Source organism: Mesocricetus auratus, unplaced genomic scaffold, assembly GCF_017639785.1.
Source record: "Mesocricetus auratus isolate SY011 unplaced genomic scaffold, BCM_Maur_2.0 Super-Scaffold_100022, whole genome shotgun sequence".
Lineage (NCBI taxonomy): Eukaryota > Metazoa > Chordata > Mammalia > Rodentia > Cricetidae > Mesocricetus > Mesocricetus auratus.
In genome coordinates this window covers 2047158-2071125 of record NW_024429203.1, presented here as the reverse complement: position 1 = coordinate 2071125, position 23968 = coordinate 2047158, and the positions used below count along the sequence as shown (strand labels likewise).

Sequence of the window (23968 nt, the reverse complement as noted above, 5' to 3'; positions counted from 1 at the left end):
CAGCGTGGTCAACTCTACTGTTTTTTTTTGTTGTTGTTGTTGTTTTGTTTTGTTTTGTTTGTTTGTTTTTTGGTTTTTCTGAGACAGGGTTTCTCTGTATTGTTTTGGAGGGAGGCTGTCCTGGAACTCACGAGGTAGACCAGGCTTGGTCTCGAACTCATAGAGATCCGCCTGCCTCTGCCTCCCGAGTCCTGGGATTAAAGGCGTGCTGCACCACCGCCCGGCAACTCTCCTGGTTTTTAAGGAGAAATGTCCCTTGGGCATGTGATAGAAACATTTCAGGTTTGGGAAATGCTGCCCTCATCACACAATCCCAGTGACCTGTAAGCTGGTCCAGAGGTCCCGACCTTGGTGTCCCTGGACCAGGCCCAAGCGCTGACATTAGTGTGATGGGCACTGCGTGTTCATTCACTCCTTTGACATGGACGAGCTCCAGCCAGGCGTCATGGTGAACATCTGTGGTCCTGCATGTGAGAGAGTGAGACAGGGGAACCACAAGCTTGGGGCTAGCCTGGGCTGTGTAATATTAGCTTCTCACTTCTCCCCTGAGACTGTTGGACTATGCTTCCTTCACAGTAGATGCTCAATCGATGTTCATTAAATGATTACTGGTCGTGTACCACTAGAGCATATTAATTTGCTTGAGCACAAGGATAAGCGTTTAAACAGAACCAAAGTATCTCTCTATATAAGTAGGCTATGGGACTTCCAGAGTTTGGCCCAGGCCCTCCCAGTTCACCAGGGGTTTCAAGCAATGAAAGAGGGTACTTCACCTCTTCTCTGATCTCATTAGCTAGAACATCAGGGGCAAGAGAGCCTGGGAGTCTCCAAAGCCACAGAGAAACCCTGTCTCAAAAAACCAAAAAAAAAAAAAAAAAAAAAAAAAAAAAGAGAGCCTGGGAAATGTATTCTGTTGAACTGTGAAGTCTGGACATAGAGAGGAAAATGTCTTGTGGGGCTGGGAGTGACATAGTGGCCTTTGACCCCAGCTCTGGAGTGCAGAGGTAGGTAGCTCTCTCTGTGCTCTTGAGACCCACTCTAGGTCAGACCCCATTGCAAATAATAAAGTAAAATGAGGATTGTGAGTGGGTTGTGGAGGGGAAGTCAGGGAGGAAGACCTGGGAGTTAAGGAAGTCATGCAGAGGAGAGCTAGGCTGGGCACTATGAATATGGACTGACAGGTTCCCGTGTCCCCAGGACATGGAACTGGCTGAGCGCCTCAACGCCAGCCTGGCCCTCTTCCTCAGCGACCTCCTGTCCATAGCAGACCGAGGCTACGTCTTCAGCCTGGTGCGAGCTCACTACAAGCAGGTAGGTGTGCACGGTGGAGGATGTGGGTGTGGCAGATGTCGTCATGTGACCCGGGGATGCTGATGTCAGCCCTCCCTTGCAGGTGGCTACTCGGCTGCAGTCTGCCCCCAACCCTGCTGCGCTGCTGACCCTGCGAATGGACTTCACCCGCATCCTGTGCAGCCATGAGCACTACGTGACCCTTAACCTCCCGTGCTGTCCCCTGTCGCCCCCAGCCTCCCCCTCCCCCTCAGTGTCCTCCACTACCTCCCAGGTAGGCGGGCCTCCCCTCCCCCTCCCCCTTCCACCTTCAACCCGTCTTCTGCATCTCTGCTCGATTCCTTGTGGTCCACTGCCCTAGCACGCCCTTGACCTTTGACTTTTCATCTCTGAGTCTAGGAAAAATGACTCCTTCTGAGTCCCAAACCCAGTTCTCGGACTGGTGTCCAGTCTGCTGTTTCCTAGCCCTTTGAGTTGTGACTCCATGCTGTCTGCCACCTTGTGGATGGGCTGTCCCTGACCTCTCCCGCTGACCTTTAAAGTTTCATTTATTCTTATTTTACATGTATGACTATGCACCGCGTGTATGCCTGGTGCTGGTGGAGCCCAGAAGGCGCTGGGTTTGCTGGCTCTGGTGTTACGGACGGTTGTGAGCCGCCGTGTGGGTGCTGGGAGGCGACCCAGGTTCTGGAGGAGCAGCCGGTGCTCTCAACTGCTGAGCCGTGGCTCCCGCTGCTCGGCCTTTGACCCTGTGCCCACTGAGCACTGTTGCATTGATATTGTCATCCTACAACACGTGAGCAAAATAATGCCATGATGACACTGTCTTGTGAGATACTTTAAATTTTTAGTTGCTTTATGGGGGGCACGTATGTGCTGTGACGATAGCGTGGCACTCAGAGAACAACTTACAGGGGTCGGTTCTCTCCGCCACCGTGTGGGGAGTCAAACTCAAGAGTTTAGGCTTGGTGACTGAGCCCTCTTCCCGGCTCTTAGGAGGGAAGTAGGAAGTACCCAGGGTTAGGTCTGTGGGTTCATCTCTCCCATCCCCAAACAGTCATCTCCAGCTCTTATACTAACCTCAGCTACTGTTACTGTCACGGTAACCATGGTGGTGACCTTATCCCTCTGACCCTCGACCCTGGGCATCCACTACCCCATCTGCAGAGCTCCACCTTCTCCAGTCAGGCCCCCGACCCTAAGGTGACCAGCATGTTCGAGCTCAGTGGGCCTTTTAGGCAGCAGCATTTCCTGTCTGGACTCCTGCTGACAGAGCTGGCCCTCGCCCTGGATCCTGAAGCTGAGGGGTGAGCGAACAATGGGTCTGGGTGTGGCCACAGCAGAGCGACATGGGCCAGGAGCCGTGTGCGCACCGTGCTGAGCACTCTGTCACTCCACAGGGCACCTCTTTTGCACAAGAAGGCCGTTAGCGCCGTACATAGCCTGCTGTGCAGCCACGATGTTGACCCCCGCTACACAGAGGCTGCCGTGAAGGCCAAGGTGGCCGAGCTGTACCTGCCCCTGCTCTCCCTTGCGAGGGACACGCTGCCACGGCTGCATGGCTTTGCCGGTCAGAGGGCTGGGGAAGATGGGGTCTCATGGGCTGTGGGGTGGGAGAGTCAGAGATGGGGCAGGCTTATCAGCCCGAGGTGAGTAGCCCAGGCCAGGCTCTCATCGAGTCAAGCCAGTTACTTAGGTCTGTGAACTTGAGTCTCACCTGGAAGTGAAAGTGCTGGCATCCATCAGGATAGAGAAACCCGTGCTGTGCCAGCCCACGTTGTGAGGCCTCCTGATGACGTGTGCTGCGCTCTGAGAGGAAGGGGAGGGCTCAGAGGGAAGCTGGCAGGTGAGGGCATGGGGACCTCACTCACGCTTCTATTCTTAGCTGCAAGCGGTCCTGCACGGCATCCAGGACAAGCTAGGGTAGTCAGTCTGTTGGAGACGGGCAGGACCTGTAGAGTCACGCCTTCCCCAAGTGTGGGGGACCCCAGCTCTTTACATTTCCAACCTCCTCTCCTCTCCTGGGACTCCAGTGACTCGCGTTAGAGCGTCACTTTGTGTCACGTCTGCTGCTTTCCGTTCTCTCTCGCGTCTGCCTTTGAGCTCGCTGTGTCTCCAATCAACCCCATCTATTTAGTTCTTGGTTTTTTGTTTTCAGTGTGCGCGTGTGTGTACCTGCACGTGAGTGTGTGTGTGTACACATGCATGTGAGTGTGTGTACACATGTGTGAGTGCGTATACATGTGTAGGAGTGTTGTTTGCACATGTGTGTATACACGTGTAGGAGTGTGTGTTTGCACATGCGTATGAGTATGTATGCGTGTGCACATGCGTGTGAAGGCCCAAGCTTGAAGTCAGGAATCAGGCTTGATCGCGCTTCCACTTTGTCCACTGAGGCAGGGCACCTTCAGTCAGACTTGCCGCTTGCTGACAGGGCTCGTCTCTCTAGCCAGCTCGCTCTGGATCCCAGGTCTGCAGCTTCTCAGGCTGGAACTACAAGCGTGTTGCCATGTACACTGACGTGAGTGCCGGGCACCTTAAACTCCGTCCTCGTGTGTGCATGGCAAATGCCTAGCCACCGAGTCATCTCCCGCCCAAATTCTTAATGTCAGACACTGTATCTTTTAATTTGTAAGATGTCCAATTTGATTTAATTTTTCATACATCTCAATTTTATTAATTTTTGTATTTTTCGTAGTTTCATGTGTAGGAATGCTTTGTCTGTGTATGTATGTGCACCATGTACATACCTGGCCCACAGAGGCTGAAGGATGTCAGAACCCCGGCATTTGAGTTACATACGGTTGTGAGTCACCATGTGGGTGCTGGGAATTGAACCTGAGTCCTTTGGAAGAACAGCCAGTGCTCTAAACCACTGAGTCATCTCTCCAGCTCCCTAGTTTTAACTTAAAAATTTTTGTTTTCTGTGTGTGTTAGTAGACATATACATGAACATATGGAAGTCAGAGGACAATATGTGAGACGGTTCTCCCCTTCCAGTACGTGGTCCTGGAGACCCGAACGTGGGTCGTCAGGCGTGGCAGCAGCCATCTTTACACTGAGCCACCCCACTGGCCCTCTGGCTTTATTCTGAAGTTCTTCATCTTTAACTCACGTTTGTCCTCTGACTTTTATTGTAAAGTCGTTGCTTGCTAACGGACATTTACTCTTCTCTGTGTCTGCTTTGGATATGTTGGTCACTTGCCCGTATTTTCCTGTCTTGTCACTTGTCTTATAATTTTGTGTTGTCCTTGGACATATGAGAACCACAGTCGGGAGCAGTGCTGTCTTCTCCAGGGAGGGGCTCCTTTTAGTGTCTAGAAAGATTGACAGTTCTGACCACTTTCATCAAGCTGGGGCCACACCAGCTAGGTGGGGCTGGAATTTTACTTAGGTTCGGTCTACCATGGCTGGTGCACACCATGTATGTAACCTAGTGTTCAGGAGGCTGAGACACACACTGACCAAGCTATGGCCCAACCCTCAAGTTATGTGTCCAAGTGTTAACTATAGAGCTGTGGCCAGAGTAGTCATATTTTAAGTACAAAGATTAAATTTGAGCAATAGGCAACTATTGACCTGACCTGGCCAGGGGCAGTTGATGTCAGAGAATACTGGAAATTTGTAATGAAAGCATCAGTTACTCTTTTTTTCTGAGTGGGGGACTCTAGACAGGATTTTTCTGTGTAGCCCTGGCTGTCCTAGAACTAACTCTGTAGACCAGGCTGGCCTCGAACTCAGAGATTTTTTTTGCCTCTGCCTCTTGAGTGCTAGGATTAAAGGTGTGCACCACACTACTCCTGGTAAAGCAAGGTGCTTACCAATGCCTCGTTCTTCTCACCTCCTATTCTGCTCCTAGAGGGCTCAGGGCAGCGATCAAGACTGGCTTCCATGCTGGACTCAGACACGGAAGGTGAAGGGGACATTGGAGGCACCATCAACCCGTCAGTGGCCATGGCCATTGCTGGGGGGCCTCTGGCTCCTGGCTCTCGCACCAGCATTTCCCAGGGACCTTCATCAGTAAGTGTGAGGCTCATCCCCGTAGATGCCTTTGACCTGAAGCCCGTGTTGCTGGCTGGGGATGAGGCTCAGCTGGTATAGCGCTTGCCCAGCATCCATGAAGTGGCACCACATAAACTACCTCTAAGCCCTAGGGAGGTAGAGGCAGGAGGATCAAAAGTTCAAAGTCATCTTCAGACTGTGTTGTAAGTTTGACACTAGCCTGTGTCTCCAGCAAAACAAAAAGGATGTCATGCCATGAGATACATTTGGCCACAGTTCACTTTGTATAAGGAAAATAAAGTTGATCTACTCCCTCTCTGCTCCCAGGCGGCTCGCTCAGGCTGCCCCCTCTCTGCTGAATCCAGCCGGACCTTGTTGGCGTGTGTGCTGTGGGTCTTGAAAAATGCAGAGCCAGCCCTTCTGCAGCGCTGGGCTGCCGACCTGGCCCTGCCCCAGCTGGGACGCCTCCTGGACCTCCTCTACCTCTGTCTGGCTGCCTTTGAGTACAAGGTGAGGGGCTGGGTGAGGCTGCGGTGGGTGGGAAGGGGAACACTGTCAGCATGTGGGCTTCTAGGAACTGAGGATGAAAGGTAGGCTGTCTGTCCTCAGCTTTAGGGTGAGGTGACCCCTGACTTCATGAATAGAATATTGCACTGGTGATGTGGGCAGACAAAGAGAGCTTGACTAGCATGTGTAAGCTTGACTAGCGTGTATAAGCTTGATTAGCGTGTATAAGCTTGACTGACTAGTGTGTATAAGCTTGACTGACTAGCATGTATAAGCTTGACTAGCGTGTATAAGCTTGACTGACTAGCGTGTATAAGCTTGACTAGCGTGTATAAGGTCCATCCATCCCCAGGGTGAAAGACACTGAGGAGGGTGGGACAGGAGGGAAGGTCACATAAGCCAGGACTTGAATGAGAGGCAGATTCAGAAAGTCAAGATCATTCTTGGCTACATAGTGAGTTCAAGACCAGCCTGGACTGTGTGAGGCTCTGTCTTTACAACGAGAAAGTTATAGGAAAGAGAAGGAGGAAAGCTGTAAGGGAGTCTGGTAGCGTGGTTTCTAGTTCGCAGGTGCTGGAAGAGGTGGGGAAGAGGAGGGTGGGGGAAGGGGGAAGTGGGGGTGGGGGGAGGAGAATCTGGAGGTGGTGAGACTTTGGAGAGAGGGGCTGGGCTGTCTTCTGGCAGAGGTCCTGATGATTTGGCTTGCTGAGCAGAAAGACTAGGCAACCATGGGTCTTGCAGAAGGAGCACACATCACCCCAGTTCTCTGCTTCCCAGGGGAAGAAGGCGTTTGAGCGGATCAACAGCCTCACGTTCAAGAAGTCCCTGGACATGAAAGCCCGGCTGGAGGAGGCCATCCTGGGCACCATCGGGGCACGGCAGGAGATGGTGCGGCGGAGTAGGGGTGAGATGGCATGGTGGTGCACCCCGCAATCCCAGCACTCAGGAGATGGGTGAGGGAAGTACGGAGTTCAAGGCCAGGCCTTGGCTACATAAGAGACCTTGTCTTAGGAAAAGAAAACAGGAGTTCATGCCACTGCTGTATGTGGTGTGTGTGATTCCCATCTGTCCCCACGGCCCATGTGGGTCTAGTGGTGGTGTCTGCTGGGCAAGTTTTGTCTTTACCCAGTGTGCTTAATCCTTCATAAATGTCTTCCTGCTTGCGTATGTTTCCCTGTGCGTACATGTGTCTTTCCCTCTCCATGTACCTACGGACATACATTTGTGCAAGGCAGAGAGAAGTCCATTTGGAAACCAGGAGAATGTTCGATGGCGTAAGAGTGTCACACACTGGAGACAGACCTCGGACCGTGTGGACAAGTAGGTTTGAAAGATGGGTCTTTCTCATGACCATGATAAGCTGCCTAAAACAGGCCACTTTAAAACAGAAGCTTTTTCTTGTGGGCTGTGGTGGTGCAGGCCTGTAATCTCAGTGTAAATGGTGACTTCAAGGCCAGACAGCTACACAGTGAGCCCTGTCTCAAAAAAACAAAAAACAAAGAACAAAGAAACAAAAAAGCCAGAGACCTACCTTAATCCCTTCTTAGGGCTCACTCTTAATAACAAAAAACCATCTATTTAGTCCCTACCTCTTTTTATCTCTTTAAGTGGGTCTAGGGATCTCGCCAGTGTTTCGCCCCAGCCGCTAACTTACTGGGGAATTCTAGGCAGACGCTCTACCACTGAGCCGTACCATGCCCCTGCAATCTATATTTTAACTTCTTCAAGCTGAGGATCAACCTTCCAGTACAAGAATCTTTGGGAACACACTCAGACCATGACTTGTAGGAAAGGAATTTCTTTGGTTTAGACCAATTTCTAGAGAGCAGCTCCTTCCAAGGACCGCCAAGGGTGGCAGAGGCCTCTGCTGTGTCACATGGTCTGACTCCAAGTGAACTCACAAGGTGCCTCCTACCCTCCAGGACCAAAGATGAAATGGAACATGAAGCTCTGGTGGATGGAAATCTGGCTACAGAGGCCAGCCTCGTGGTTCTGGACACGCTGGAAATCATTGTGCAGGTGTGACTTGACCCAGCGTCTGTCCCGGCCTCTCACTCCTTCATGGTGGCCCAGGGTCTCTGACCCCACAGTCCCTCAGCTTCCCAGACCCCATAGTTACCCTGCCTCTTAACCCCTGGATTTCTCATCCCCTCCATGAAGACGGTGATGCTGTCAGAGGCCCGGGAGAGCATCCTGGGTGCTGTGCTGAAAGTCGTTCTGTACAGTCTGGGCAGCGCCCAGAGCGCCCTCTTCCTGCAGCACGGCCTCGCCACCCAGCGAGCACTGGTTTCCAAGGTGAGTACTCGTAAACAGCAGCCACAATTTACAGAGGTAACAATAGATCATATATTGAGCACCTACTGTGTGCCCGGCAATTTCATGGATACCACAGCTGCATTTCTGAACTAAGGAATAAGCCTGCCATGGTGACTGTCCTCTGTCTGTCATCCCAGCTTTTGGGAAGTAGAGACAAGAGGACTAGAAGTTTCAGGTCATCTTTGGCTATATAGGAAGTTTAAGGCCAGCCCAGACTGCCTAAGATACTAAGATACTGTTCCAAAAAAATGTCCTCCAAAAAATATAAACAGGCTGGGCAGAGTTATACATACCTGTTATCCCAGTTTCCCTGTTATCCCAGCTTTGGGAGGTAGATACAGGAAATCAGGAGTTCAAGGACATTCTTGGCTCTACAGAGAGTACAAAGTCAGCCTAAGCTACATTAAAGACCCTGTCTCAAAAAAAAATAAAAAATAAAAATAGCCTATCAGTGGTGATGAACACTTTTAATCCCAGCACTCAGGAGGCAGAGACAGGCGGATTTCTGAGTCTGAGGCCAGTCTGGTCTACAGAGCGAGTTCCAGGACAGTCAGGACCACACAGAGAATCCCTGCCTCAGGAGAAAAAAAAAGGAGCTTAGGTCAAAATGGCCAAGTCCCAAAGGTCAAGACAAAACCCCAAATCTCACCGCTATCTCAAATGGGGATGTTCTGAGCGGTGTCTTTCTGGGTCCTGGGGCAGTTCCCGGAGCTGCTTTTCGAGGAGGACACGGAGCTTTGTGCTGATCTCTGCCTGAGACTCCTGCGCCACTGTGGCAGCCGTGTCAGCACCATTCGCACGCACGCCAGCGCCTCGCTCTACCTGCTTATGCGCCAGAACTTCGAGATTGGCCATGTATGGGAGGCCAGGCCCAGGGCTCCAGCTGGGGGAGGCATTTCCACAGGACAGGGGTGACCAAGCATCACCCAGTATCGGGCCAGGAAGAAGGGTCAGAGTGTGGGAAGTGGGGGGCAGGTGGGTGGGGAGTAGTAACCCACATGGCAGCTGACAAGGCAGCAAGTTAAGGAACCCTGGTATGGGGAGTTGGGGACCTGAGGCTCCCAGGGTAACACGGGCTGCCTCCTTGTTCCATTAGAACTTCGCCCGTGTGAAGATGCTGGTGACCATGTCCCTGTCATCCCTTGTGGGGACAGCTCAGAACTTCAGTGAAGAGCACCTGAGAAGGTCGCTCAAGACCATCCTGACCTATGCAGAGGAGGACATAGGGCTGAGGGACAGCACCTTTGCTGAGCAGGTGATGCCTCCGTACCCCTCCTCCCACTGTGGACATGTGTAGTTTGCCCCTGTGTCTTTTTGCTTTATTTATTTATTTTTGGTATTTATCTTTGAACCTTGGTGTTATGAGACATGGTCTCACTCTATATCCTAGGTTGGCCTCAGACTCTCAGCAATCCTCCTGCCTCTGCTCCCGAGTGCTGGGGTTATATGCATGATCCACCAAGACAAGTCTTTGTTTTGTTTTGTTTTGTTTTGGAGATAACGTTTTCTCCCTCCCCCTCTCTCTTCCCCTGCCTCCCCTAGTCTAGAAGGCCTAGATGTCATTATGTAGCTGAGGCTGGCCTTGAACCCCGGCCCTCCTGCCCCTGCCTCCCATGCTCTGGGTAACTGGCAGGCTCGGCCACTCTGGCTTGTCTGTCTTCTTTTGGGTGTCTCAGCCCAGCCTAGGCTGACCTGGAACTCATTACGTAGCCAGGATGACTTCTGACTTGTGGCCATGGTCCTGTCCCTGCCTCCCAGCACTGGGACTACAAGGTGTGCGTGTGTACTTGTGTGCACCCAGCCTGCCCTGCTTCCCCCAGGCTGAACTCTGGCCATTATGCTTACATGGAGAGCATGTTACCCACTGAACTGTCTGCACAGCCTTCTCTCCCATCTCCCTCCTGACCCTGTTGCCCTCCTGACCCCTGACACTCACACGCTCCAGGTTCAGGACCTCATGTTCAACCTGCACATGATCCTGACAGACACAGTGAAGATGAAGGAACACCAGGAGGACCCCGAGATGCTCATGGACCTCATGTACAGGTGAGGGCAAGGGCCTCGGGGAGGGAGCGCCAGGTGAGCAGTCAGCTGAAGGGTACAAGCTAAAGGACAAGACAGGACAGACAGATACGGATACAGGCTACGTGTGTACTAGGACACACCCCGAGACAATCGACTTAAAAGAGAAAAGTTGTCTCAGATGCTAAAGGGGCCTGTTAAGAGACTGATGACTTGGGCTCAGCCCCGGGGCCCACTTGGCTGAAGGAGAGAGCCAGGTCCCTCAGGCTGTCCTCCAACCTCCACGTGTCCCTCCTCCCCACACGTGTATGACACACAGAAAATAGCTGTACAGAGAGAGGGTGGTTTGTTTTAGCTAATGGGTCTAGAGGGTTTGTTCTATAGTCAGTTGGCCCCATAGCTGTGGGCCTGTGAGAGGACTCCCGTGTAGCAGGGGTTTGTGGCACACGGAAGCCACTCACCTTGCGGTGAGGAAGCCAGGCGGACAAGAGGAAGAAACCAGGTCCCACAGTAAGTAAAAGTGGAAAGGACAAGCAGTGGCCATGGCGATGACTCGTGTGGTAGACCTCCCAGCACACACGAGGCCCTGGTCCATCTCCAGCACCACTTACACCGGGTGTGGTGGCGCATACTGGCCACCCTGGCTGTCAGCGGGGAGCAGGAGGATGAGGGGTGCAAGGTAGGTCTTGGCTACAGGGAGTTTGGGGTAGTGTTCTAGTTTGCGGTCTATTGCTGTGATAAACGCCATGACCAAAAACAATTTGGGGAGGAAAGGGCGCATCTGGCTTGTGTGTCCCAACAGTCACACTCTGTCACTGAGGGAAGTCGGGGCGGGAAGCATGCAGAGCCGTGGAGGAGCACTGCTCACTCACTTGCTCTCCGTGGCTTGCCCAGACAGCTTCCTTATACCACCCAGCACCGCCTGCCCGGAGGTGTCACCACCCAGAGGGGACTGGGCCATCAATCATTACTTAGTGCCACACCCCACAGACTTGTCTACAGGCCAGTCTGAGGAGACGTTCTCTGCTTTCTAGTTCTTCCCAACGAGTCTAGCTGTGCCAGGCTGACAAAAAGAGCTAACCAGGGGGCTGGAGGGACTGCTCAGCAGTTAAGAGCACTGGCTGCTCTTCCAGAGGTCCCAGGTTCAATTCCCAGCACCCACATGGCAGCTCACAAATTTCTGTAACTCCAGGATCCAACACCCTCACACAGACATACATACAGGCAAAATACCAATGCACATAAAATAAATAATTTTTTTTGGTTTTTCGAGACAGGGTTTCTCTGTATTGTTTTGAAATAAATTTTTTTTTAAAAAACAACTAACCAGTGCAGGTGTCCAGCCTGGGCTACATGAGCCCCTGTGTCAACAACAACAACAAAACAAAACAAAAAATATAAAGACACTTCCTCCCCAGCACCTCATAAACTAGGCATGGTGGCACCTACCTGTGATCCCAGTACTCAAGAGGCAAGAGGATCAAAAGTTCAAAGTCAGCCTCAGCTACATAGCAAGTTCCAGGCCATCCTGGGCTACCTGAGCCCCTGTCTCAAAAATATAAAAGGAAGAAAAGAAAAGTGAGTTAGGCAGAGCTATGAGGCTGAGTAAAAGGATGGACAAGAGAGGGTCTGGGTGAGTGGGCGGGCAATGGCCAAGCAATAAAGGGTGGTTAAGGTACATACAGTAGGTGAGCATCGGGGCTGGGCAAGCAGAGACAGGCAGTCACGTCCCTGCTGTCCTGGACCTAGGATTGCCCGGGGCTACCAAGGCTCTCCAGACCTGCGGTTGACATGGCTGCAGAACATGGCTGGCAAACACGCAGAGCTGGGCAACCATGCAGAGGCTGCCCAGTGCATGGTACATGCAGCTGCCCTGGTGGCTGAATACCTTGCCCTCCTGGAGGACAGTCGTCACCTGCCTGTGGGCTGTGTCTCCTTCCAGGTACGTAAGCGGTCAGGGTCGCTGGGAGGTAGAGGAAGACTCAATGGGGTTGACGCTGGGTCTGACGCCACCTCCTGCCCTCCCCAGAATGTGTCATCCAATGTGCTGGAGGAATCCGCCATCTCTGATGACATCCTGTCCCCAGATGAGGAGGGCTTCTGCTCCGGAAAGAACTTCACGGAACTGGGGCTGGTGGGGCTGCTGGAGCAGGCAGCTGCCTACTTCACTATGGTGAGACCTAGGACAATGGCGTCAGGCTGCTCACCAAATGATTTTCTGGCCAGGTATTTAGGATGGGGAGTCAGAAGCAGGCATGATAGTGCATACCCGTGAGCCACATGGCTGAGGCAGTAGGATTAGAATTTAAGGCCAGCATGGACTGCAGAGCCATTTTTCTCCAAACAAAACAAAATTGGGGCTGGGGCTCTAGCATGCACAAAGCTCTGGGTTCCATCCCAGCACCCCATAAACCAAGCATGAGGATGCACACCTATGATCCCAGTACTCAGTGGGTAGAGGCGGGAGGATCAGAAGTTCAAAGCCACCTACTACATAGCAAGTTCTAGGCCATTCTGGGCTATGGGAGTCCCTGTGTGAAGACAGAAAGGAGGTGGGGGATCAAAACAAGAAAGGAAAGAAAACAAACCTGGGGCTTTAGCACAATGGCGCTGGTGGAATGCTTGCCTAGCATGGGTGAGCTAACCCTCTGAGAAGGTGGGCTGGGGGGACAGAAGCCATTAACCTTAGGAATGTGGGGTTGGAAGGTAGCTCTGTTGGAACTCCAATAAAAAGCCAGGCACGACGGTGAAAGCCTATAACCCCAGAGTTGGGAGCGAGTCTGAAGATTCTGAGGTCTTGATGGCCTACCTCAAACGGCAAGCTCCAGGTTCAGTGAGAGACCATTCCAGAAAATAAGGTGGAAAGCAACAGGGGAAGACACCCGATACCAACCTCTGACCTCCCCGTGTGCACACAGGCACATAAATCCCAACAAAGGGCTGGGGTGTGGCTCAGTTGGTAGAGCGTTGGCCTAGCCTGCTTGAAGCCCTGGGCTCCCTCCCTAGAGCTTGGTAAACCTGGCATGGTGGCACACACCTCTCACGCCAGCACTCGGGAGTTCAAGCCAACGTGGGCTCATAGGACCTACGACCTGCCTTTCTCTTCATGAGACCTCTCAATAGGCCTGTGTTTATGATTTTATTAGTTCTAGAACTTTCTAATTCACATAAAAGAAAGGTATTTTGTTCCTGCTTGCTTTTCCAAACCTTATTCCGGCTGTAATGACAGCCTCCTCTGCTTGGGCCTTCCTGGACAGCTACTCTGTTCCCTGGTATGCCGTATTACTCAACTCTGGGGTGAAAATAAAAGCAGCTAAGACAGGAGCCAGGGGTCAGTCCGGGCGAGCACCAGTTTAGTCCTGCCGAGTTCCATCCCAGCACTGTATCAACTGAGTGAGATGCTACGCATCTGCTGTTCCCAGAAACTGGGGAGGTGGAGGAGGGATGAGAGGTTCAGGTCATCTTGAGGCTGAGCAGTGAGTTTGAGGCTAGCCTGGGCTACATGAGAACAAAGGGGCTCATGGTGCAGCATATTGGCAGGGAGCTTGCCTAGAGTGCACAGGCCCTGGGCTCCATCTCTGTCACAAAAATAAAGTATCAAATCGCTGCATTTAAACAAGATTTGGAAGAGCCCCTTTCTTATGAAATCTGAGGAGCTCTGGCTTCATACAGATCCCTGCTACTGGCCCTGAGCCCACCGTGCCTCCCAGCACCCTCACCTAAGAAAGCTGCTGTGGACACTCAGCGTGCTGGCCCCGTCCACAGGGCCTGCACAGCAGCACGGCAGTGCTGATTTATTTCTCCCATGAAGATCTTGGGGCAGGATATCGCTTGGTGGAGCATGGCCTAGTGGCATGTAATGTTTGATGATAGAACTATTTCCCAGAATGGATACACACACCTATTTTCTTTTCCCTTAAAAAGTATATTTATTTATGTGGGGGTGGGGTATTCTGTGTGCTCTGGCTCACATAGCCCAAGCATTCCTCAAACCTCTATTTAGTGAGGGATGGCCTTCAACTCTTGATCCTTCTGCCTCCACCTCCAGACCACGGCGCTTGCAGGAGTGGCCATCAGGCCTGGCTTGCATGCATATCCGCTCCCCCAATATACACAGCCTCCCCCATTGTCAACAGCCCACGCTGGGTTCTGTGTTGGTCCCAATCGATGAAGCTCCATTGACAGACACAGCATTGTCCCCCACGGTCCAGAGTTCACCACCAGGATTAGTCTGGGTTATATACATACTCTGCAGGCTTTAGCACACTTGCAACAGCACAGAGCCCACTGTAGAAAGACTATTGCAGAGTCTCTAAAAAAGTCAAGTCAGGAAAACCGTTACCACTTTCTCCTCATGCTCCTCTTCAGTGTAGTGGTGGGTGGAACCCAGGCCTTCATACATGCTGCAAAGCACTCCACAGATTGAACTGCATCCTACCTTTTTATTATGTCTATCTTGTTACATTTACTACAGCTTTCCTGTGTGTGTGTGTGTGTGATGTGAGGTCAGAGGACATCTTGCAGGACTCGGTTCTCTCCTTCTACTCTGAATTCCAGGGAGTGAACTCAGATCACCAGGGTTCATGGGAGATGCCTTTACCACTCCCCTAGTTTGCCTTCTGCTGTAAATGCCATGGCCGAAAGCTACTTGGGGTGGAAGGTTTATTTTGCCTTTCATTGCCAGGCATCAGTCCATCGCTGAGGAAAGCCAGGCAGGAGCCTGCAGGCGGGAACTGAAGTGTAGACGTGGGCGCCGCTCACTGGCTGCCTCCTCCTTTGCCCACTATCTTACAGCACCCAGGGCCCCCTGCCCAGTGGGCACTGCCTCCCACATCAGTCATTAATCAGGAAAAGGAGGCGTTTCTCAGTCTTAGGTGCCCAATTCTCAAGTTACCTTAACTTGTGTCAAATTGACAAAAACAAAAGCAGCTAACCAGCATCTGGGTGGAGCCATCTCAGTGGCCCTCGTGTTTTTGTGGTGGTAGTTGCTTTGTGACAGTATCTCAGTATGTAACTCAACCTGGCCTGCAGCTTCTGTGTGGACCAGGCTTGGCCTCAAACGTGTATCTCCCCCTGGCTCTGCCTCTGGAGTGCTAGACTCTCAGGTGTGCACCGCCATGCCTGGCATGGGTTTTGTTTTTTGTTTTGATCTCTGTACGCATGCACACATATGCTTGATGTGTGTGTATGTGATGTGTACTTCCATGTGTACCAGCATGCACATGCCACTGTATGCCTGTGGAGGTCAGGAGACAGCCTCCTGTGTTGGCCCTTCCCTATCTTGTGTGAGGCAGGCTCTCTTGGCTGTTTCATATGGCAGGCTGTTCCCAACGCTCCCAGGGTTCTGCTCCTTCTCATCTCTGTACAGCTTCGAGTGGGTCCCAGCTAGCCACACTGAGGCCCTCACACTGTGCAGCAAGGGCTTCGCCCACAAAACTGTCTCCCCAGCCCCAGCTCTGGCGTTTTGTTGTTTGGTTTGGGGTTTTTTGTTTGTTTGTTTTTCTGAGACAGGGTTTCTCTGTATTGCTTTGGAAGCTGTCCTGGAACTCACTCTGTAGACCAGGCTGGTCTCGAACTCATAGAGATCCACCTGCCTCTGCCTCCAGGCTGCTTTGGTTAAAGCCTGTGCCACCAGGCCTCCCTAAATGGGCTTTTTCTTCTGTGTCATGGTTAATCACTCTGCTGGTGTCTTTGAAGAGACTGAGGGAGGAGGCCGAGTGTGGACAGACCCTAACTGAAGAATTCCAGCTGGGAGGAGGCACTTGGGCCTGGGCATCTGGGGCATGGGGTCAGGTGGACGGATATTGACAGTCTGGCCTTGGGAGACCTGTCACCTTCAGGCATGGGAAGTAGGGACAGCAGCTATGGTGCGTGGCTCAGCTGGTAGAGTATTTAACATTCCCACGTGAGGGATTGAATTCAGATCCTCCAACAACTATCTTATCCAAACGCCAGGTGGGGCTGGAGAGGTGACTCAGCCTATGCTGCTGTTGCAGAGGACTGGAGTTCAATTCCCAGCACCGGGCTGGGCAGCTCACAGCTGCCTGAAACCCTAGCTCCCAGGCCTCTGGCTTCTCCCAGCACCCGTTCTTATGTGTACATAACCACACACAGCACCCACACATATCCATACTGAAGTAAACCAGCTGGGTGTCGAGGCATGTATCTTTAATGCCAGCACTCAGGACATAGAAGAAAATCAATCTCCGTTGGAGTACAAGGCCAGCCACCTGGTCTACATAAGGAGCTCTAGGCCAGCCAGTGCTACACAGTGAGACCTTGTGTCTTAGTTAGGGTTTTCTTTTTTTTTTTTAGCAAACAGTATTTAAGGTGTTGTAGAGCAAGTGTTACCTAGCATGCTCAGAAGCCCTGGGCTTCACCCACAGAACCACCACAGCAAAACCCTCCTCTCTTGCCTGCAAGGAGGAGCCAGTACAGATCCAACAGCTTTGGGGCCTTGGTAACTGTTTGTGAGAAGAGGTGGAGCTGGGGCGTTGTCAAGGTGGTGATGGGGGAGGGGACGGACATGGCGGGTCTTGGGAAATCCTTACCTCGCTTCTTCTGTTCTCCAGGGTGGTTTGTATGAAGCAGTGAATGAAGTCTACAAAACCCTCATCCCCATTCTTGAAGCCCACAGAGACTACAAGAAGCTGGCCGCAGTGCATGGGAAACTGCAGGAGGCCTTCACCAAGATAATGCAGCAGGTGGGCCCTAGGACCCTCCCAACACAGGCCGGATGCCAGGCCTGCATCTAGGACTCTGGCTCCCTCCCTTGTCCCCTTCCCCCTCTGCTATGCTATATGCTAACCTTGCCTCCTCTTTTCCCACAGAGCTCTGGCTGGGAGGTGAGTCTGAGGGACCATGATCCCTGGTGAACACTGGCAGCAAACACTAGGGGGCAGCAGAACCGCACAGCACCCCTCCACAGGGGTCTGGGCCTAGTGGGAGAAGACGCACAGCCCCTACTTACTCCCTTCCCCCAAATGCCTCCCCCCAATCTCAAGGGCAGCCTGTGAGTCACCCAGCTGGGAACTCTCCAGAGACACCCCTCCCTCGGGCAGGGCCTGCTCAGTTACCACCATGGGTGGGGTGGAGAAGAAGGGGGCTCGCTCGTTCCCTCTGTCCCAGTCCTCCCTCTACCCCTCGCCACCTCTGTCCTAGGGCTCCCTCTCTCTCCATCTCAGTCTCCCCAGCGCCCGCTTCACCCAGGACCACTGCTCCTCGTCTCTTGTTAAGGATTCGTGCCCCCCCCCATCCCTCCTCCTTTCTATTTTTAGGCATCTCTCAGTTGAGGGAGAATTTTCTGGCCAAAGATGGCAGGAACCCAGAGCCTGGCAGGCTGGGTGGAGGCCAGTGGGGTGGGTAGGTCCCCGCCTTCCCTGCATCCTTCGTCTCCTCGCCCTCCATAGAATGATTCTCATAAGTTGGTATAACCAGAGCCCTGGGAGGGGGTAACTCTAAACTGTGACCTTTGATCTCTCCAATGACTGTGTCTCTCTGTCCGCCATCCCTCCATCCCTGTTTCTGGCCTCACCATGTCTGCCCCACTCTGCCTGGATCGGCCTTGGTGAGTGAATTCAGAATGACCCCACCTCCTCCCCCAAGGGTTAGGGATGATTTCTCCGGGTGAAGGGTCCTCCTTCCACATTTAGGGCTAGAGCCACAGAGAAGAATGTTCCATAACTAGAGCCCACTGTCCCAGGACAGGAGGCAGCCCAGAGTGTTCCTTAGTCACCCAGGCACTAGGGCATCTGCTGGGCCGGGGCCCCATGGCTACTGAGGGTTAGGTGTAAGCAACACAGCCCCTAATTTGGTATTAGATGTAGGTGATGGGCTGGTGTGTGTTAAACAAGGAAGTTGACAGAAGACTCAGAACAAAAGGCAGAGGAAGCCTGCCTGCCTGCTTGCCTGCCTGCCTGCCTGCCTGCTCAGAAGGCAGAGACAGGAGGATAGACAGGTTAGGAGTAGCCTGGGCAACTTATTAATACTATCTCAAAGGTAAAAAATAAGCTGGGTAATGGTGGCACATGTCCTTAATCCCTGCACTGGGGAGGCAGAGGCAGACAGATTTCTGAATTTGAGGCCAGCCTGGTCTACAGAGGGAGTTCCAGGTCAGTAGGGTTATATATAGAGAGACATTGTCTCAAATAGATAGACAGATGGGTGGGTAGGTGGGTGAATGGATGGACGGATGGAGGGACAGACGGACAGACGGACAATTTTTAAGAAGAAAATGACGCCAGGCATTTATCCCAGCATTTGGGAGGCACAGGCAGGTTGATATCTGTGAGTTCGAGGCCAGCCAGATCTACAGAACAGGCTCCAAAGTTACACAGAGAAATCCTGTATTGAAGGGAAAAAAGAGAAAGAAAATGGCTGGGGGCTTAACCATAGAGCCCCAACCTGGAACCTTCCAGGGGAGAGCTGGTATGGTCCAGCCATGAAGTGCTCACCCAGCTTGTGGGTTGCTCCAGGCTCAGTCGTCACCACATATATACACACAAAACGATGGTGGCCACATCTTGGTGTGATCTGGGTCCCCTGGCACGTTGGTCTAGAGAGTCTCGGGATTCCCCATTCCCGGCTGGTCCTCGACTTCCCACCCTGAGTGTGTCTGGATGGAGGCGCCTGCACAGATGCCTCCTTGCCAACACCACTGGCTTCCCTCAGACCAGCGTGTATTTGGGACATACTTCCGAGTGGGCTTCTATGGTGCACGGTTTGGTGACCTGGATGAACAAGAGTTTGTGTACAAGGAACCGTCAATCACAAAGCTGGCAGAGATCTCACACCGACTGGAGGCACGTCCTGGAACTGGGAGGTGGGTCAGGCCATGTGGGTTATAGTGGGGGCTGCCCCAGCGGGGGCCCGAGTCAACCCCATGTCTCTAGGAATTCTATACGGAGAGGTTCGGGGACGATGTGGTAGAGATCATCAAAGATTCTAACCCAGTGGACAAGTCCAAGCTGGACCCACAGAAGGTGGGTCTCCTGACCAGTCTCCCTAAGGTCCTGTATTGAAGGAGTTTGCAAATACTCATGGGGGGGGGCTGGGGCACGTCCTGTTTCTCAGGGAATTCCTGTACATCCAGAATCGGGGAGATCTGGGGCTCTAGATTCAAAACCTTCAAGCCCAGAGGGACCAGGGCCTCTGGCTGGAGCTGTAGTGTCAGGTCCCCAGGCTGCTCCCAGCCTTATGCGTGACCTTGTGTCCCAGGCCTACATCCAGATAACCTACGTGGAGCCGCACTTTGACACCTATGAGCTCAAGGACCGCGTGACCTACTTCGACCGCAACTATGGGCTGCGGGTCTTCCTCTTCTGCACACCGTTCACACCGGATGGGCGAGCGCACGGGGAGTTGGCGGAGCAGCACAAGCGCAAGACCCTGCTGAGCACAGAGCACGCCTTCCCCTACATCAAGACACGCATCCGCGTGTGCCACCGTGAGGAGGTGCGGCCCCAGGCCTGGGGAGGGGGACAGAGGAAGCTTCAGACTCGGGAAGGGAGGTATGGGCACTCAAGGTCCCGGGAGGAAAAGGAAGAGGAACTTCAGGACTTGGAGACGACAGGATAGGGTTTGGGAATAGCAGAATTGGGTTTGGGAACTATAAGGACCCCAGGCTGTAGACTTCAGACACAAGCCTCTACCACCAGGCCTGGAGAGACCTGGAGATCTGAGTCCCAGACTCAAGGGCAGATGGTGTGTGAACCAGACTGAAGCCCCAGCTTAGTCAAGATTCACCCAAGGGAGCACAAATCCTCAGCACTGTTCATGGCCTGGAACCCTCCTTCCCAATTCCAGCGACCTTGGGCTGTCTTGGCATGGGACATGGCAGGCCCCAGTGGGGCACCCCACACAGGCACACATACCCATATGTACCCACCCCGCTCACCCCGCAGATGGTGCTGACACCAGTGGAGGTGGCCATTGAGGACATGCAGAAGAAGACACGGGAGCTGGCCTTCGCCACTGAGCAGGACCCTCCAGATGCCAAGATGCTACAGATGGTCCTGCAGGGCTCCGTGGGACCCACTGTGAACCAGGCATGGCTGGCATTTCTGGGGGGGGGATGCTGGCCACCTTGAGCTTCCAGATGAAGCTCATGAATCTTCTCACCCCATAGGGCCCCTTAGAAGTGGCCCAAGTATTTTTGGCAGAGATCCCAGAAGATCCCAAACTCTTCCGACATCACAACAAACTACGACTCTGCTTCAAGGATTTCTGCAAGAAGTATGCTGGCTATTATAATCCTGCCATCCTGACTCCCTGCTATACCCAGCCTGACTCCCTGCTATACCCAGACTGACTCCCTACTATACCGAGCCTGACTCCCTGCTATACCCAGCCTGACTCCCTGCTATACCGAGCCTGACTCCCTGCTATACCCAGCCTGACTCCCTGCTATACCGAGCCTGACTCCCTGCTATACCCAGCCTGACTCCCTGCTATACCCAGTCTGACTCCCTGCTATACACAGCCTGACTCCCTGCTATACACAGCCTGACTCCCTGCTATACCCAGCCTGACTCCCTGCTATACCCAGCCTGACTCCCTGCTATACCCAGCCTGACTCCCTGCTATACCCAGCCTGACTCCCTGCTATACCCAGCCTGACTCCCTATTATACCCAGCCTGACTCCCTGCTATACCCAGCCTGACTCCCTGCTATACCCAGCCTGACTCCCTACTATACCCAGCCTTGCTTCATTATATCCAGTCTGACTCCCTTTTATACCTAACCTGAGTCCCTGCTCTACCCAGCCTGACTCCCTGCTCTACCCAGTCTGACTCCCTGCTCTATACTCAGCCCCTCTCCCAGCCTTGCTCCATTATACCCAGTCTGACTCCCTGCTATTTCCAGCCTGGCTCCCTGTTAATACTAGTCTTGGCTTCCCTGATACACTAGGCTGACTCCCTATTTAGATTCACAGGCCCCATAGTGGACGCTTGTCCCCACATTCGTAACCAGTCCCTGGCCCCTGTTCTTGCTCTCCCTTGAGTGCCAGCCCCCACCAGCCTCTCCCTGACCCCTCAGGTGTGAGGATGCACTGAGAAAGAACAAGGCCTTGATTGGGCCAGACCAGAAGGAGTACCACCGGGAACTAGAGCGCCACTACAGTCGCCTGCGGGAGGCTCTGCAGCCTCTGCTTACCCAGCGCCTGCCCCAGCTGCTGGCACCAAGCTCCAGCAGCCTCAGGTGCGCACAAACATGAGCGTACACATGCATATGCACACACACACAGCACAGTCCGTGTCTGGCGGATTGTGTGACTTCGTCTACTCTGTTTTTCTGTTATTACGTTTGATTTAATGGATGGGGCATATATACGTCACAGTATATCTGTGAGGTCAGAGGACAAATTGCGGCAATCAGTTCTCTTCTACTATGGGTACCAGGGATTAAACCCAGGTCAGTAGGCTTGGTAGTAAGTGCCTTGACCCACTGAACCATCCTTCATACTCTCCGATTCTTCTATCGTGGAGATTGAATCTTTCCACGCTAGGCTAGTGCCCTACCACCGAACCTAATCCGCAGTCTTCATTCAGCTGTCGGAGCCTGTTTCCTCACCTATAAAGTAAACATTATCCCAACCCCCTGCGGCCGATTCTGATCTGGGAGAGCACCGTAGCTAGTTAGCTACAGGTTATTGCAGCCATGCTTGAATACCTGAGTTTGAATCCCCAAAAAGCACGTGGTGGAAAGAAAGAACCAACTCTAGTAATCTGTCTTCTGGCATCTACATTTGCACACACACAGCACAGAGGTAAATGTGATTTATATTAAAAGGAAAATCCTTTCATTGGATCAGGGTAGACAGGAGAGAGTCTAAATATTCTTGGAAGGGTTGCATGATGACAGGTGAGGAGGGTGGGGAGGATTGTTGACCTGGGGATCCTGTGGCTAACCTGCCTTCTGCCCCCAGGAACTCCCTGAACAGATCTAGTTTCCGGAAGGCTGAACTCTGACCCTACAGCACTGAAATCTCGCCAGAAGACCCGCACCCACACCTCAGCTGTCTGTGCCTTCCTGGAGTCACTCCTGCCCTCTCATCCATGGGTGACCACAACATCTTTGGGGCTGGGCCCTCCATCCCTCTGTCTGCACTGATGTATCCTAATTTTTGTTTTGTTTGTTTGTTTTTAATTTAAAATAGTTTTATATGCAACCTGTGTGGTGTGGTGACAATTGACACAGTTTCTGCCCTGGGGAGCTGACAGGCAGTTGAAGAAGATAACACACATGAAACATGTCCATGGGAAAGTGTTGTGTGCGTGTGTATGTGTGTTTGTGTATGTGCACATAATGGGGGTTTGCATGCACAAATGTGTGACATATGTGTATTCCTCAGTCTCTCTCTACGTTTTGTTTTGTATTTACTGTGTAGCCCAGGCTGGCCTTGAACTCACAAAGATCCACCTGCCTCTTCCTCCTGAGTGCTGGGATAAAGGAGTATGTCACTATGGTTGGCTTCTCTTAGCCTTTCTTTTTGTTCCACTTGTTTATTTATTTGTGTCTGTACATGTGTGGGTGCATTGTGCCATGGCACACGTGGAGGTCACAGGACAACTTGCAGGGCTCAGTTCTCACCACGCCAGGCTTGGCAGAGGGCAGCTTTACCTGATGAGCCTCTCCTTGGTCCTCCGCTTATTTTTTAAGACAGGTGTCTCACAGAAGCCAGAGTTCACAGACTCAGCTAGGGCCACTGGCCAGTGAGCCCCCAGAATTAGACTTACAGATAAACTTTTGTGCCCAACTTCTACATGGCTGCTGGGATTTGAAGTCGGGTCCTGTGCTTTCATAGGCAAGCACTTACCCACTGAGATATCTCCCCAGCCCCAGAGGGAACATCCATGAAGTCCCAGGCCAAGTGCTAGGTGGCTTTTGGGAGTTCCTTTCTTTCCTTCTTCCTTCTTCCCTCCTTCCTTCCTTCCTCCCTCCCTTCTTCCTTCCTTCCTTCCTCCCTCCCTTCTTCCTTCCTTCCTTCCTCCCTCCCTTCTTCCTTCCCTCCCTCCTGTTGTTAATTGTTTTGCTTTGTCGTTTGTTTTTTTGAGGCAGTCTCCCACAGCCCAGAATCACTGTGGTGTGCTGGGACTACAGGTGTGCACTACCACAGTGGGAGTGGCTTCAGAAAGTTCTGTGCAAACACAAGTATTTCATCTCTGGGCTGGGGGTGCAGTTTAGTGGCACAGTGATTAACTAGCATCCAAAGAATCCTGGGGTCCATCCCCAACCCCACAAAATCAATAAAGCATGCCCTGTGACTTTTGTCAACCTGTGAGTAATGTGAAGGGAATTTTCTGTTTTGTTTTGTTTTTTTTGTTTTGTTTTGTTTTTTTTCGAGACAGGGTTTCTCTGTGTAGTTTTGGAGGCTGTCCTGGCACTCACTCTGTAGACCAGGCTGGCCTCGAACTCACAGAGATCCGCCTGCCTCTGCCTCCCGAGTGCTGGGATTAAAGGCGTGCGCCACCAACGCCCAGCATGGGAATTCTCTGAATACACTTATTAGATAGGTCACGTGGTTGACTATTGGTGGGGAAACTGAGGCCTAGCTCTGGAAGAGATAGATGGGGTCGGGAGGGGGACGATTGGGCTATTCATCAGTGCAGTCTCTGAGCTTGGGACGGCGGTCACGCCAGGGTACACCCGGCTAGCAGCTGGATGGCTTCCAGCCGCCAGCGACCAACGGGGGAGGGGTGACCTCCAGTCCGGCCACCGCACCCGCCCTCGAGCTGGGCCGCGGCCAGCTCCGCCCCCTGCAGCGCCCAGCTGCAAAGGGCGGGCACTGGGCTTGGAGAAGGGTGGGGGACCCTGTCCAGGGGGCTGGTG

The 23968-nt window shown here is 52.7% G+C and overlaps 1 protein-coding gene across 10 annotated transcripts in view; it reads left to right on the top strand.

The window, feature by feature from the left end:
• Positions 1-22307, top strand: part of Dock6 (dedicator of cytokinesis 6) — a 54302-nt gene extending 31995 nt beyond the window's left edge. For 9 of the 10 annotated variants that reach the window (XM_040729964.1, XM_005078533.4, XM_013119384.3 and 6 more), the window contains 24 exons: positions 1198-1311; positions 1394-1564; positions 2458-2597; positions 2691-2860; positions 5150-5310; positions 5620-5802; positions 6577-6703; positions 7035-7119; positions 7722-7818; positions 7960-8094; positions 8818-8970; positions 9212-9370; positions 10061-10161; positions 11887-12079; positions 12167-12310; positions 16710-16841; positions 16968-16982; positions 18813-18938; positions 19029-19118; positions 19354-19590; positions 20040-20183; positions 20264-20370; positions 21176-21337; positions 22065-22307. In XM_040729964.1, the coding sequence (XP_040585898.1) occupies positions 1198-1311; positions 1394-1564; positions 2458-2597; positions 2691-2860; positions 5150-5310; positions 5620-5802; positions 6577-6703; positions 7035-7119; positions 7722-7818; positions 7960-8094; positions 8818-8970; positions 9212-9370; positions 10061-10161; positions 11887-12079; positions 12167-12310; positions 16710-16841; positions 16968-16982; positions 18813-18938; positions 19029-19118; positions 19354-19590; positions 20040-20183; positions 20264-20370; positions 21176-21337; positions 22065-22107 (3189 nt within the window). In that variant the 3' untranslated portion in view covers positions 22108-22307. Of the gene's footprint in view, positions 1-1197; positions 1312-1393; positions 1565-2457; positions 2598-2690; positions 2861-5149; positions 5311-5619; positions 5803-6576; positions 6704-7034; positions 7120-7721; positions 7819-7959; positions 8095-8817; positions 8971-9211; positions 9371-10060; positions 10162-11886; positions 12080-12166; positions 12311-16709; positions 16842-16967; positions 16983-17414; positions 17500-18812; positions 18939-19028; positions 19119-19353; positions 19591-20039; positions 20184-20263; positions 20371-21175; positions 21338-22064 lie in introns of those variants that run through there. The other variant, XR_005870301.1, reaches the window with a different exon arrangement.
• Positions 22308-23968: the final 1661 nt, after the last annotated feature.